Here is a 15799-nt window from a genome sequence, read left to right as displayed (position 1 = left end):
GTATTATGATTAATAAAATTTATTTTGAGGGTATTGTTAATTCTCTCTTACTGCATATCTTTGTGTTTGTTTTGCCAATCGATGAATTACCATCAAGTAAGGAATTTTAAATTGGTTCGAAACAAAAACCTTTTCTTTTGCTAAAACCCTCATAACACCACAGGTTCAGGACAATGGGTTCCACCTTCCAATCGGCTGTTCGCCAACCGGCAAGTCACAAACTCTCCCGGTTTCCTCTTGCGTAAAATTGGACTCTCGTTGCTCTAACGTGCTTCACAGGGTTTGGGATGCAAAAAGAAGCGAACGCCGTACAAATTGTAAAGCCCTGCACGCTTAAGTCCACCCAGGAATGTGGGAGCCAGGGGCCTCTCTGCACTCTTGACAGCCGCTTCAGATTTTGTGTTAACACTTTGGTTGCTTGGACCAGAGGGTGAGTGCCTTAGGCTCCGAGGGGAGGCCAGTCACACAGAAAACATTAAAAGAGGCTAGGAAATGGAGTTGCAAGTCAAGGGCACATGCAGAACAAACTTACGTGGAGGCCCTGCAAGCCAAGTTCAGAGGTTTACATTATTCCAAAATACCTGGCCTCCGGGGTGAGTCCTCCTTCCAGCCCTTTCTGGGTTGTCAGGCTGGTGTTTGCTCCCATTTCCTCCCAGGGTAAACAACCCTGGTAAGTTTGCTGCCGCTGACAGCAAGAGATAGGAACTGAATGAACCCTGAAGCCAGATGGGTCACCAAGGTCACGACTGATTTAGACATGTGGGGCCGTTTCCTTCCTGTCACTTGCCAGCAATTTATGGCACATCCCCCTTCTAGTTTGCAGTCGGCTGGGCCCGGAGCCACATGAGACTGTTTTTAATGGCAAAATCTTCAAAGTTGTACTTAAAATATTTGCATCATAAAATCCCACATGGAAGCCAAACTTGAGCTTCAGGAGTCTCCTAGCAAGTACAACTCGCCTTCAGAGAGGGGAGAAGGATTCCTCCTGGGCGCCGCCTTCCAGAACTGACGGCGCCCCAGGAGGAGATGCAGCTCCACGGGAGACACGGTAGAGATGGGAACAAACTCCACACGGCTCTCCTAAGCCAACAACGGAGCGAGGCCACTCAGCAGTCAGCTGAGCAACTCAAAAAAAAAGCGTGTTTTTCACACATTTAATTGAGCCTGCGAGGAAATAAGTGTTAAGGATGAAGGATGAGTAATTGTTCAAACTCACGGTGGGAAACCTTACTCCCGGTTTCTTGCACTTTTCTCCCAAGTCCAGAGTAAAATAGACACACCTGGGGAGTGACAGGCTGATGCGCAGGTAACTCGCTTTAAAAAATTAAAAATGAGGAAATAAAAATTGATCAGTGGGATTTAAACTCAGAAAGGAAAAGAAAACTCATGAAGGAACATGATTATCCTCTTTAGCAAAAACATTTGATCTTATCCGGCTCATAGTGGAATCTTTTATAAAAATGAAATTCACCACTATAGGTTCCTCTAAAACTAAATTTATGGACAAAGGACACCCATTGATTTTTCCTTTGCTGAATATGAAAGCTGAGGGAAAAGAAAAAAGCGGCAGAGGAAGATGTGTGCTGACTGGGGAGATGATGAATTTTGGAGGGAACAACAAGCCTCTAACAGGAAAATAAGTTCCTTCCACGGGGAGTGTAATGATAACCCCACCTTTTCTCCATGAAATCTGAAGTCAAATGTCAGTTTCTTGTTTAAAAAAAAAAAAAAAAAAGCTTATGCTCAGAATTACAACCTTCATCCTCCACGCATTAAAAAAATAGAAGTCAATTTAATTCAACCAGCTTTGTGATCTAATCATTAGTCAGAGATGAAGGTGGTTTTCCATTAAAGTGTCTCCATCACTCTCACTTTCTGACCTGCAAACGTTCTTATTAGCTGCCTTATTAAGATGATATCCTGTCTCTGAAGTAAGAAAAGAAGATTATCTCTTTACCTGACATGTCATTGTCGAAGTAATCTTTGTTAAAAAAAAAGAGAGAGAGAGAGAGAGAACCGTTAAATAGACATTTAAATTTATAGCCCTTGGTGTCATAGGAGGACATTTATGATGGGATGAACGTGATGGAACCTCAAGTCACTTCCTCCACTAGGATCAGCAAAGCAAGCTAGAAACAAATTGCTGTCTGCTTAAGCTTAGGTTGGTATTAACTGGAGTCAAGACTTTTTTGTTTCCTGATTCAACAACTTTAGTATGTTTTTAAGTTAGTGTTCCACTGCTTTTATAGTGACCCCTTTATGCTTTAAAATTTAGTAAAACAAAATATATCCTGTGTTGTGAGTCAGCAATCATTGTGTTTAAAACAAAACTCTGGCATTCTTGTTATTATACCAGAGGAACTGCTGTCTTCATTGGTTGGGGACTTTAACTAACTGAGGCTATTTTTTTTTCTTTTTTGAAATAGCAGTTTATTTCACTTCTGTTGGCTAAATAGCTAGTGGGCTTCCATGGTGGCTCAGATGGTAAAGAATCTGCCTGCAATGCAGGAGCTACAGGAGACGCAGGTTCAATCCCTGGTTCGGGCAGATCCCCTGGAGAAGGGCTTGGTAACCCACTCCAGTATTCTTGCCTGGAGAATCCCATGGACATAGGAGCCTGGTGGGCTACAGTCCATGGGGTCACAAAGAGCTGGACACAACTGAAGCGACTAAGCACGCATGCACTGCCTGCAATGCAGGAGACCCAGGTTCAATCCCTGAGTCGGGAAGATTCCCCTGGAGATGAAAATGGCAAACCACTCCAGTATTCTTGTCTTGGAGAATCCCATGGACAGAGGAGCCTATAGGCCATGGGTTCACAAGAGTCGGACACGACTGAGCGACTAAACCTAACCTAAACTAACCTAACCTAAATAGCCAGAAATGGGATTTCTGGATCGTATGGTAGTTCTATTCCTTTTAACTTTTTATTTTATATTAAAGTATAGTTGATGAAGACTAGGTTTTAAGGACATAAGTGACACATGAAAATAAGCAGTTAAATATAGAATTCCGTATGCATTTCACACTTACTGCATGTACCTCTCATGTGTATACGCAAACACTCTACTTCCTAATGGCAGCTCTAGGAGGAGGGAAGCAGCCCAGGAGATGCAAGCCCTTTGGGATAAGTCACAGCCTCTGGGGCCTGGCCTCTTCTTCCCTCTGGCCTCTTGTTCAGACTTATGCTGGTGACTCATGGTTCAGACAAGTGGTGGTCAGCAAGCTTTGCTTATTTTCTGCTCATTTTCAGAAAGGGTTTGCAGTAGAACCAAAGGCTCTCACTCAACAAACAAAATTCATTTGGCTTACTGACTCAGAATTGATAGATTAAAAAAAGAATTGATAGATCTGACTTCCTTGACAGAAAACCTGAGAAGCCTGGGTTGATATCTCTTTCCTTTTAGTGAGGCAGCCTGACAGTAATGGGGTGCATGCACCCCTGAGCTGTTGTTGGTCTACCTGACCCCAGGGAGAGGAGGTGGGTATGATGACTAGGTTATATAGACTATCCATACATTACATAATGTTGTTTTTATAATGGATAATTACACATACATATTTATAGACTTTCTATAATCTTAATGGGCTTAGATAGGTGGTAACATTGGGACCATCTTTTTTGAAGAACTGTTGAGTGACTGCACCTTGATCTTCAGCTTTGTGGGTGCCTTGAGGTTGACACTCACCCCCATTCAAGACTCAGGACTTCTTGTGAACATGTTCTTCCACTGGTCCCAGCAAGTCCTTGTGGGATGGCCTGGAGTAGAGGCCAGTTCATTTTTAGACAAGATGGCATCATAGGCATATTCTCATTTCTGTGCTGACCCATATCCATTCCTCCTCCTCTTCTCCATGCAGCTCCAATTGTCAGTGCTAATCTACAAATCTTCTGTGATTTGGGCCCCCGTAACATTCACTAGTGCCTCTCCTGTTCTGCTTCTCACTGTCAGTTGAGATAAATAACCTGAGCGTTTTGGCATTTGCAGCGGGCCTCCTGGTCAGTGAGAAAATTAACAAATCTGTCCATCTTTCTCTCTCCTCCTTTCCCACACCTTGTAGGCATATAAGAACCAAAGATGTGTTATCTATCACCTTGGCTTGCTATACACCTCTCGTCACTAATCCTGAGGTGACAGAATTTGGATTTAGTGTCAAGATGAGGGTAGCTATGACAACCAGCTGATGCTTGGCCCTCCATGGGAGGGAATTTTGAATAGGTCTTTGCAAAGCCTGCCTTTTGGACAGGGACCCACTCGGGGATCTAGTACCCTTTGCGTCTTCAAAGCACCATACAAATATTAACTAGCGTCCTTCTGGAAGAAAGAGCAAAGTCTCGTTGTGTAATTTGGGAAATAAGAACTGGATCAGTTGAAAGTGGGCTTGAATTTGGACTTCTTTCTGAGCTCCACGTATACATGGCTAGGACTCAGTCAGAACATTCAGCCTGTCTAAATGGTCCATAGAGCAAAGGCCAGTGGTGGAACTCTTACTAACACATTGCTCTCTACAATTATTCTTTTATTTATTCCAGTGTATCATCAGCTCCTTCCATTCAGAATTTCCCAGCTACTCTGGGCAGCCCAGGCCTTCCAGTGGACTCATTAATTATGTCCTTCTCTCTTCCCGGTCCCCTCTCTCCTCAGGTGTTCAAATAAACAATCAATCATCCATTTCCATGTTTGCACAGATAGAGATGAGGAAACTTTCAACTTTCTCTAAATATAGGGGGGAAAAAAATCACAACTGCTAATAGACTTTTAAAAAACCCAGCTAGGAGAATTTTCACAGGAATACTAAAGAAACACAGAGAACAGGAAGAAATATGCCTTTTATTAGAAGTCTCGTATGTACAGGAAAGCTGTTCCTCACAGCACAGGGGAGGCTGTGAGGAAGAGCCGCTGTCATCAGAGGTCACCATGCTTGCACCGGTCACATCATTTCAACATCGCCACGCTCCGTGAACAAACAGAACCATTACACAGAGATGCAAAAAAGAGACGCAGGTACAGGGACGGACCCCTCACATATTTTCTAAAAACAAGTGGACACAAAAATACAATGTGCCAGTAAAAAAAAAAAAAAATAGGCATATCAGTACGTCTTTTTTTTTTTTCTTTTTGTTAACACACGATATGCTGAGCTTTCATCTCAAGCTTTTTTCACGTCGGGATTCGCAGGCACTTTAGCAATCCAGCCATGGTTTACAACAGGATGTTCAGACCAACAAATGAGAAGATGGAAAGACGGGAGCAACCCAGGTCCTCATGACCCACACGTATGTTAATGTAGTGACACAAGGATGATCTTTCGTTGTCACTGTTTGGGGACACCAGAACGTCCTGTGGGATGTGGGACGACTGTCCTCTTATTTGCCTTTTCTGTTTCATGGTAGAACTCTCTAGAAGCCTGATGGCATCACCAGGCAGGGGGAGAGCAGGTGGATGAAGAGACAAACATCGATTCCAACCGACTTTAAAAGCCAGAGATAGCAGGTGAGATTTTGGAATCCCAAAATGAGTGTCTGCCTGATCTTTGTCCCATGCTATGCCCTTCTTGCCAACTCATCAAATAAAAACTAATTAAAAGGATGACTGGAAGGTACTGGGCCAGACGCTCATCCTGGGAGAATTCTTTCTCCAGCTATCGCCCCTCCACGTTGTGACACACACCGGGCCGGTAGGCGAGTGGCCCCCTGCCCCACTGGGGCTGATGCCCGTCTCCCGTGTTCTCCCCGCAGAGCTGTGATGACTCAACACATGCGTGAGGGAACAGGACTGACTACACGAGGGTATTTATAAATGCAGACAGAATGATCACAACACTGGTAACACTGAGTTATAAGGCAGTTACAAAAGGACCCCCCTGATAACCAGACAGTGTTGGAATATGGCTTAGCTTCTTTTAGATGAAGGAAATTCCCATTACAAGGAGCTGAGAAAGAAAAGGGAAACCATACTGGTCACAAAGGGTTAAAAAATGACTGTGCGGGGAAGTACCACAGAGCCCCGATTTCTGGTGTATGTCACCCACTTTCATCCACCAGAGGTGGAGATGTCACCTCATCTGAGAAGCTCAAAGGGGAAAAAAAAAGGGATCAGCATCACCTGTGACTTCAGGATGATCTGTTGCCACAAGCTGCACAGGGCGGTAACACAAAGCCACGGGGTCTCCGAGGCTGGGCCAGGTTCCCAGCGCCCAAGAGATGAGGAGCGTAGGATGCCTTGAACAGGTGATTGTCACATGGCGGGAAATTCTTCCATGAAATAGACAAGTGAGACACAGTGGCAAAGACATTAAGGCCTTCCATCAAACTGCCCACACTGCTTAAAGGCACTGATACCAGCAACAGAAATACTCCGTAGTACCACCAGGGTGTTAAAAAAAAAAAAACTCCCAAATACAAGTCTTCGTAGGAAAGTGTCCTTTATTGCATGACACGAAGCGTCCGCTCTGCTCCTGCTCAGGAATAGAAGGGCCTCCCTTTCTCGGGGGTCTGGAGTCTGTTCAGCCTGGCGACCTGAGACGGCGAGGGGGGCACGTCCTGCCGGAATGGCCCCTTGGCGGGGATGTGACTGGGGTCCTGGACTTTCTTATACGAATCATAGTTGTTGAGCCCCTCGGGGGCCGGAGGTTGCTTCTTCATCTGCTGCTCCTTTCGCCTCTGCTCCTGGCGGAGCAGCTCCTGGGTCTCCAGCATGACCCTGGCGTTGAAGCCGTGCCCGCCCAGATAGCCGTTCCGGGAACCTTGGTAGCTCGAGTACCTGGGGTTCTCCTTGGCACTCTGGAAGCCTTCCCCGGGAGGGTAGTTCTGTTCCCAAGAATCCTGGGAGACAGAGCTGGCGTTCTTCCTGCTTTGCCTAGGAAGCAAAGCCCAAGGTGAGTGTGAGTGTTGGGAAAAGGGGAGGGAGGGAGACGAAGGGGAAGAATGAGGGGGTGGTGGTGTGGGAGCCAGAATAGCATTGCTACATCTCAACAAACATCACAGTGAGTCCTCTATATGTGAACCTTAAGTCATGAACTTTCAGACATGCAAGCGCGCATTCGTGGGTCCAATCACGTAAGTTAGTTCCCGTGTCCCGCGTACACTGCCATGTGCTTGCACCCTCTGTAAGTGGTTGCGCTTTTATGCACTTTACTGAGCAGTACTGTAGCGAGTACGGTAGTACAGTATCTTTACTCCAAGTCCAGGACGTACGCAGACATCACTGGATTGTTTTGTCAAGAGAGTAGATAGAACTGAATGGAGCAAGGAACCAGAACCTGTGCCGTCAATGTCAGGCATGAGTGAAACTGCAGCTGGCCCTCGGTCTCCTGTTGCCGATGACCCTTCAGCTCCACCATCTCCCACCTCCTCTCCCTCCTCCAGTCACTAACTCTTCTTGCTTGTTCATTCCATGCCAGCTGTCGTACTGGACTAATATAGTTTTCAAGGTACTGCACTCTAAGAGTAAAAATGTTTTATTTTCTCTGTTTGTTGTTTATGTATTATTTGTATGAAAAGTATTATAAACTTATTCCAGTATGGTACTATATAGCCAATTGTGTTAGTCAGGTACCTGGGCTAACTTTGTTGGACTTAACGAACAAACGGGACTTTCAAATGCACTCTTAGAATGGAATTCATTCATGTGTTCCCAGTAAGGGGATTTACTGTATTTGGCTTCAGCTGATTCTCAGACATTGTGATAGGAGCTGAAGGATGAAAACGTGACTGACTCCGGCAAGCTCGAGTCTGAGACAAGTCTGCATGGACAATGGCTGCACAAGAGAGACAGCAAACAGAGTCCACAGCTACTCAGAAACAGGGTCTTCCTTCTGTGTCTGGGCGGGTGTGATCTGTTCTGCTTAGGGTAACAACATATCCTGCAATTTAGACTCATTGGCAGGATGCTCTATAGGGGTATTAGAGATTTGGCAGCTTCTGTACCAGCAATAATTGCTCGCTTTACAACATTACAATTCAATTCTAAACAAGCCAAACAAATATTTTACACAGCTGCCACCCTCATGCCAGAGATGCTAGCTAATATGAAGTACATGGAATGGATTACAATATGACTTCAGTTATGAAAGATTTAAGTCTAGACTCCTCTATGATTAAAAATGCAACAGGCAGTCCCTTAAAGCCCCGGCTTTCGAGTTATATATGTCAGCAACTGACAACCTCTGGAATACACGCTCATCAAGATTGCAGAACCTGGGTGTGTGAGGAGTAAGCACTATTTTCTGCCCACAGTATCCTCATCCAAGGCCAGAGTAACTCACTCATATTCTGTCACCCCGAGATGGGGAAATAAATCAGAGACCTATAGAAATTTCAACTTCTTATACTTTCTGCAATAAAGTTGCACATCATTTTCAGGAAGCATTATTGTTTCGAAACATCTTTAATTTACTATCAGGTCTCTAGATGCTTTTATGAATTTACAATAAGATTGGCTATGATAAAGTAAAACAATTTTGTGCCAGAAAGACAGACATGCCCTAATTTTTTCGCCTTGAAAATGGAAGAGAGGGAGTGAGAATTGAGTCATAAAACAAAATATATTGCTCCATTTATCAATAAAAAAATGATTCGGTGACAGTATGTATTGTTCAGCCTTTCACATCAACACACACTACATGACAGAGTGTTCAAAAAGACTCGGGTAGGGGAAAAGTAAGGTCTATGCAGCATTGGGTCCCACATAGGAATGAAGCCATTTGCATTTCTGAACATTCAGACGTGCCATCAATATGGTTTGGGATGAAATCTGCCCATTTTCCATATGACCTAAAATGTAGTCAAGGGTATTCTCAATAAGGAAGATGAACTACTGTTCAGAATCATCTCTGGCAATGACTGTTTAATGATGAATTAAACAGTCTAAAGTATATTCATCCTTGTAATGGGAATCAGGCCATGGGTACAATCAGTTCAGGCAAGAATCCTTAGATTTGATGGAATAGTTTATTTGCCTAAAGCACTGATTATCTCCACTTAAAGAGTCATAAATTAATCTGCTCAGAGCTGTGAATGATGGAAAGTGCCAGCATGAAACCAAGGGATTTGATATTAATCATGAAACTTTAATTAAAACAACAAACTTGTTACTGATGTTACAGCAACAACATGGGATTCTTTCATGGGTTAGCTATCAATTTAAGGGTAACTGGAGATAAGCTTCTTCAACCTTGGTCCACGGGGATCCACTAGCCCTGTTCATCCTGGTCCCCAGCTGCACGAAGCCTGAGGCTTTGCTCCACATGGTCATGGACCAGAAGTTGAATCAGTCCAGGAAGGCAGAGTTTTTTTGTACTAGGACACATTGAAAATTCATTAACAGTTTGTTTGGGATGGAAATTATGAACGTGGGAAAAAGAATTTCTTGTAGCTAAAATTTTCTTCAGATTAAGCAGTTTGGAGAGAAGGAAGAAAACCTCCCAGAGGTTTGAAGTAAGACATGTGGGGAAAGTTCATACACACAGATGTGTACGTGTGGACACATGTACATACATACACACACTACCTTGGAAAGGAAGCTAGTGTATCAGCAAGCTCTTGATTAAAGAACAGGACAAGAAATGAGCAGGTTGTAGAGAAACACGAGAAAGCAGCAGACAGTAAGTTTCCTCCACGTACTGGAAGATGTGGCACGAGGCACCGTGGGAGACCAGCTGGGTGCCCCAAGGGCATAGATCCAGCCCTGGGTCTGCACGTGCAGCTGTGAGCCTGGGAGGGTTCTCAGGTTCTCTAAGAACCTCAGGGTTCTCAGGGCCTCAGGCTCAGGTGGGCTACTCTGGGCTCAGGTGGCTTCATCAATGCAACAGGCAGAATCTCTAATCTCATAGGATTATGGGGAGAAATAAAAAAAAAAATCACATCTGTAAAATGCTCACAAAAGTGTAGCATATGCAGGTCATGGGTGATCAATCAGTGACTTTGCCTCCAATGATTAGGCTCTGAGTTTTGGGCGAGCATCTTTCTGACCAAGGAAAAAAAATAAACAAAAAGATTACCATTTTGTCCTTTGGGATGGAAGGGTTGGTAGAGATCAAGGAACAAAGAAAGGCATCAAAGACAAACTGGAGAACATTCACTCGGAGAAGCAACTCACAAACACGTCCCAGAGTGAGAATCAGAAGCAAGCCTTCCACTGTCCCAGGGTTGCTCAAAGGCTACCAATAACACGGGAGCAACAAAGCATCATTCCTCCCAGTGAATCCCTTTACAACCAACACACAGGTTTGTTGGGTCCTGGAATGAGCTCGCTGGAGACGCCTGAGGCCACCCAAAAACCACACCCTGGTTTAGTAATAATTGCCTCTTAGTGATTATGTCTGAAGACCACCCTCACGTAGAGGACACCCAGAAAAGCTCCCGCACCTGAGGAAAGCTGTCAGGCATCACATTGAGGAGGACACAGAAGGATGAAGACAGACAGACCTGGGCTGGCAAGGTGACAAACAGTGGAGACACGTAATAAATGGGCCTGGTGGGGAGACTGAGTCAGGGCATGGAGACATAACCAGGAAGCAAGGCGGATGAGCAAGAAGCCACCAATGGCAGGGGGAAACATGGAGAGGAAACAGACGGTGGGACAAAGGGTCTTGAACACACTTTTTTATCAGTGACTATGACCCAACCTACTTCTACTGCTCAGATTTAGAACTGCCTTTTGGATACTAGAACTTCTATGGTAGCTCAGACTGTGAAGAACCTGCCTGCAGTGCAGGAGACCTGGGTTCGATCCTTGGGTTAGGAAGATCCCCTGCAGAAGGAAATGGCAATCCCCTCCAGTATTCTCAACCTGGAGAATTTCGTGGACAGAGGAGCCTGGTGGGCTATAGTACAGGCGGTTGCATAGAGTCGGACATGACTGAGCGACTAACACTTTATAACACTTTGGATACTAAGGAATAAAGCTAGAAATTTTAAAAAGGATTTGAAAAAAGAGAGTAAAACAGAAAAAACTAATTTAGGAATTAAAAAAAAAAAATCCGCTTCCAGTTAAGAATTGAGTGTTGGGCCGCTCAGGTCTCCTTTCCCCACTGATCTCATGTTACCACCTGGCTAGTGTTTCTCACTGACATTTCACAGCGGAACCTGAATTCAGCCTATAGGTTTCCCTAATCACGGCAAGACTTTACAAACCCCTCTGGCGCGTACATAGCCCTCTAATTCAAACCACCTCATCTAGTGTGCCTGATCCCAAGTCCTGACCATTTGTTTTCTTTTATGCTCCACTTTGCAACTGAACTCTGCGTGTGTGTGTGAAATCTTTTTGGTATCAAATGCCACGGCGACTTGTTTAGACCAAACTCTGTCAATTGTCCATATCCAAAGAGCAGAGGTCAAGTGTCTTTGAAAAATATCACATGTCAGAAACTGGGATTTGCTTCTAGTTCATGAAGGTCACAGCCCCCCTCAACCTCCCTCCAGCCCCTAGCTGAGTGAGGTGGCTCTGTAAGGAACCAAGCTGCCTGCAAGACCCCGAGTTTCTAATTTCCTCAATCAGAGGTGCACATGGAGGAGTTATGGTTGACCTTTGAACTGTGTGTGTTCAACTGCATTAGTCCACTTATACGTGGATATTTTCCAATAATGGATACCTAAGGACAACATGTCTGTGGTTGGTTGAATCTGAGGATACAGAGTAGCCACGGATGGAACCATGGATATGGAGGGCTGACTACAGTAAGTCCCCTACATACAAACGGGTTCCGTTCTGAGAGCGTGTTCACGAGTCCAATTAGTTCGTAAGTTCAACAAAGTAAGCCTAGGTACTCCGCTAACACAATTGGCCCTATAGTGCTGTACTGGAATAGGTTTATAATACTTTTCACATAAATAATATATTAAAAAAACACACACACACAAAATAAAGAAATCATTTTAAATCTTACGGTACAGTACCTTGAAAAGTACAGTAGCTTAGTACAACAGCTGGTACACAGGGGCTGGCATGGAGTGAACAGGCAAGAAGTTATTGATGGGAGGAGGGAGAGGAGGTGGGAGATGGTAGAGCTGAAGGGTCATCAGCAACAGGAGATGGAGGGCAAGCTGCAGTTTCACTCAAGCCTATCGTTGATGGAACACATGTTTGCATCTTTGCACAACTTGAAGATTTGTATGTAGAGGACTTAACTGTAAAAGTTATATGCAAATTACCACACCCACCCCCCACCCGCACACACCTGTACTCTCTAAAAGGAGTGAAGCGGGTGTAGAAGTTGACCAGCCCCGCACACCTAAACTCACGGCATTCTTTCTTTTTAAGGTGTCTACTTTTCTCCTATCCGCACAGAGTGAAATGGCTAAACAGAAGGGAGCTGCAGTTGATCAAAGGGCAAGTTCTGGTTCTTAGGGGATCACTGACTGACGGCAGTGGTCCCGCGGCAGCAAGCCTCAGGGCTGTGGAATCACAGGTGCTTCAGAGGAGACGTGGGAGGGAGGCATGGGGTGGGGTGCAGGAGAGGGTCAGCAGCGGACACGCAGAGGGGTGCACCAGCACAAAAGGATCAGCCTGGAGGGCCGAACAGCTTTGGAAGGTGAGCAGGGGAGACCCGGTGGATGCACCTGCTTCTCTCTCGTCCTCTTCCCAAGGACGGAGCCCCGGGTCTCCTCCCATCTTCCCGCCAGGCCCTCCCACCCCCGTCCCTCCTCCTACCCTTCCCCAGTCCTCTGGACATTTCTCTTCTCACTTCTTCTCACACACTTTATGAGAGCTCTCCCCCATCCCTTAAAAAATAATCTCAAACACAACTAAAATACAGGAAGCCGAACATTTGGCCAAGAAGACCACAGCCCCTTGAGCTTTTATGCTAGTTACACCTGTCCTTTTGGAGAACTCTAGATTTACGAGGTCCATTTATGCTAGTTACCCCTGAGCCCTGCAAAGTAAAAGTTCTCTTTCCATTTCTCAGCGGAGGAATCTGTCTCCGGCCCCACGGGAGGTCGCAGAACAAACACCAGATCCCAGGTCTGACCCCCTAAGCCCCGACTTTGTGGGGAGCAGGTCACTTCACTTCCCAGGAGGGAGCTGTCAGCTGGGGATGCTGGCATCTCCTGAAACGCCTTCCTGCCTGGTCCCCCGGCCAGGTAAGCCACGGTTCCCACCACTGAAGAGCGGCTCCTCGGAGGTGGAAAAGCCAGTGCATTGGGCAGGGGGCAGTTCCCAGGGGACAGGGACGGGGCGCGGGGGCTGGGGTGGGGCTCGTACCGGGGCAGCGAGCTGTACTGGCGCTGGGCCTGCTGGAAGCTCTCGCGCTCCTCCTGCCGCTGCCGCTGCATCTGCACCTCCACCGACACCGAGTGCCGCCCGCTCTGCGCTGCCGGCCTGGAGCTGGGCTGCAGGAGGGAACACAGCACAGGTCACGGGAAAGGAGCTCCGCACAGCGCGGGGCTCGGTGACTGTTTCGGTTCTCGGAGACTGGCGTGGAAACAACATGTGACTTCCGTGAGTTTTCTAAAAATCAGGTGCAGCTTTCTCAAGAGGCACCCTTTTTGGTCTTGTCAGCCCCAAATACCCCATCACCCTAAATTTTAATTACGGCCTTAGGATGGTTTAAAATCGGGAGATCCACCTTTCTAGTCTGCCTAGTGAGGCTTGGTAAATACAGACATTAGACGCTAGTTTACATCCCTTGCATAGACAGCAAACACAGGGCAGCAACCCTGCTCGGAAGACTAGGGTAGTTTGTGGGAAGCTGCCGTGCCGCACAAGGGGCACAGCTCTAAGCCCTGTGATGACCTGGAGGGGCAGGATGAGGCGGGGAAGGGAGCCAGGAGGGAGGGGACATATGTATACACATGGCTGACTCACTGCCTGTACCACAGAAACTAATGCAGCACCATAGAGCAACTATAGCCCAATTTTAAAGGTGCCAAAAATATAAACATTTGCTTCAATAATTCACAACAGTGGGAAAGTCCCAGGCTGTACCCTGGAAGGTTGGCCATGCTGGTGAAGCTTTCAGTAGTTACGCATCTTAGTCTAGCAGTAGGATGCAATGTGGCTGATTTTCCTTTTGTTAAAGAACGACAGTTAAATTTTGAACTGAGATTAGCTGAAACTAGGCACAGTTCACCATATACAGGTCTTCTAATCCACCGTGGTAGCCACATGTGAACAGAATAGCTTGTCCAAAGAATAAACCTGCAAGCTAATAGCTCCTGGGATTGGTTGTGAAATAATACACTTTGCCTTAGTTATTAAGAAATGGCATTGTTACCCAGGTTAATTATATGCTACAGAGAAACAGTCAATCCTTCTGGCTAAACACTTCATGCAGCAGGTCGTCTGCTGATAGCTGCCGCTGACCGGAACCAGATACTGGGGGAGTGTATGGTGCTGGGCCATTGCGCGTGCTTTAGCTTCTAACCAATGGCTCTGAGCTCACCTTTACGATCTAGCATTTTGAAAGCAGCTCCACTCACAATAGGCAACGATGCCTCTAGCTTTACAAACACCCGACAAAGGTTGATCATAGCCATCAATGGCACGCACTCTTAAGTAACCCTTTTTGGCACTCACCAACCTCAGTTCCCTTTGAGTTATGCAACATTGTGCAACAGGCTTATTTCAAACAAAGAATTTCTGTGATAAACAAGTTAATTGATTTTTTTTTTTTTTTTTTTTTTTTAGAGCTGAAAGCCAATAGCAGACTTGGACTCGATAATCACTTTCTAAAATAATATGAGTCTCAGCACTCATTTGGAGCCTAGAAAGATAACACGTAGGCTTGTTCCTTAAAGAGTGGTTCCTTTGGTGGCTTTTGTGCAAAGAGAAAGGCAGTAACCTCTATTGTCCCCTTTCTGCCTGGCCAGCACATCCCATTTGTTGGTAAGCAATAATGAAGCAATGTGCAGGACAAAATTTCAAAGCATATGGGCACCGTCAGCGAGCATATTAAAAATATCCCGATACCAAAATAATATGTGAAGAGATTAGACTTTACGATACCCCAGTCTCTCCTAGTGGATGTTTATAACCACACACATTGGAACAAATGTGTGTTCAGAGACCCACTCCAGAACACGGTTCAAATAACATCCATGGTGCCTTCAGTAAAGAAAACATGTTGCTGAATGAGTTCTGCTTATGCAAACAAAGCATGAAGCAATTGTTCGTCAACAACATTAAGGAGACAAACAGTTCCTTCCATGACCCTGGACAAGGCTGGCCCAGAACAGTGCTGGGGTGATCTGTTGTTGGTAGGGAGTCCGGGAAAGCGCCAATGGACAGGAAAAGTGAAGCAAGAAAATATGCCTTCAAAAAGAACCCCATTTTCGTTTCCTTTACACTCAGTCTAAGCTACACACAAGTGTCAAATAGTCTTGAAAGACCTGGCATTCTGCTGCAAGATTTACTAACCAGCTTTTCAAGCTCATGCTGTTCTGTGACATGCTGCTTGTGGAGTTGTGAAAAGAAAATGCAAGGTCTTGTAGAAATTTCAGGTGTATTTTTAAGTTGCTTCTCCCAGAGGCCTGAAAATTTGATACTGATGGAGGGAAGAAAAAAAGTTGAAGGGCTTTGTGTTTTCTGGGACTGTTCACCTCCAACCTTATCAGTGGCATATCTCAGTGCATCTGGATGAATCCCAGTAATGAAATTATCATCAGGTGGGACCTGAAAACTTAGAATGAGGGAAGGAGTCTGGAATCAGCAAACTGACAGATTTCATTGTTTGCTTCACTCTGATGAAATACACACCCCAGCCTTGCTATTAATATTTTACTCTCTCTCTTCAGGTTATTAGAAAGAATCACCCTTATCTTTAGGATGAAAGTTGACTGGGCCACAGATTTCCAGGG

The 15799-nt window shown here is 45.4% G+C and overlaps 1 protein-coding gene across 13 annotated transcripts in view; it reads right to left on the bottom strand.

Annotated features, from left to right (window-relative positions):
• Positions 1 to 4813: 4813 nt before the first annotated feature.
• The window catches only part of PARD3 (par-3 family cell polarity regulator), a 557182-nt gene continuing 546196 nt past the window's right edge, over positions 4814 to 15799 (bottom strand). For all 13 annotated transcript variants that reach the window (XM_061126148.1, XM_061126154.1, XM_061126151.1 and 10 more), the window contains 2 exons: positions 13206 to 13333; positions 4814 to 6860 (listed from right to left, as the gene is read on the bottom strand). In XM_061126148.1, the coding sequence (XP_060982131.1) occupies positions 6464 to 6860; positions 13206 to 13333 (525 nt within the window). In that variant the 3' untranslated portion in view covers positions 4814 to 6463. The remainder of the gene's footprint in view (positions 6861 to 13205; positions 13334 to 15799) is intronic.

Source organism: Dama dama, chromosome 23 (assembly GCF_033118175.1).
Source record: "Dama dama isolate Ldn47 chromosome 23, ASM3311817v1, whole genome shotgun sequence".
In the NCBI taxonomy this organism is placed as follows: domain Eukaryota; kingdom Metazoa; phylum Chordata; class Mammalia; order Artiodactyla; family Cervidae; genus Dama; species Dama dama.
The sequence above is the reverse complement of the archived record's forward strand: the minus strand, read 5'-3'. Positions and strand labels throughout refer to the sequence as shown.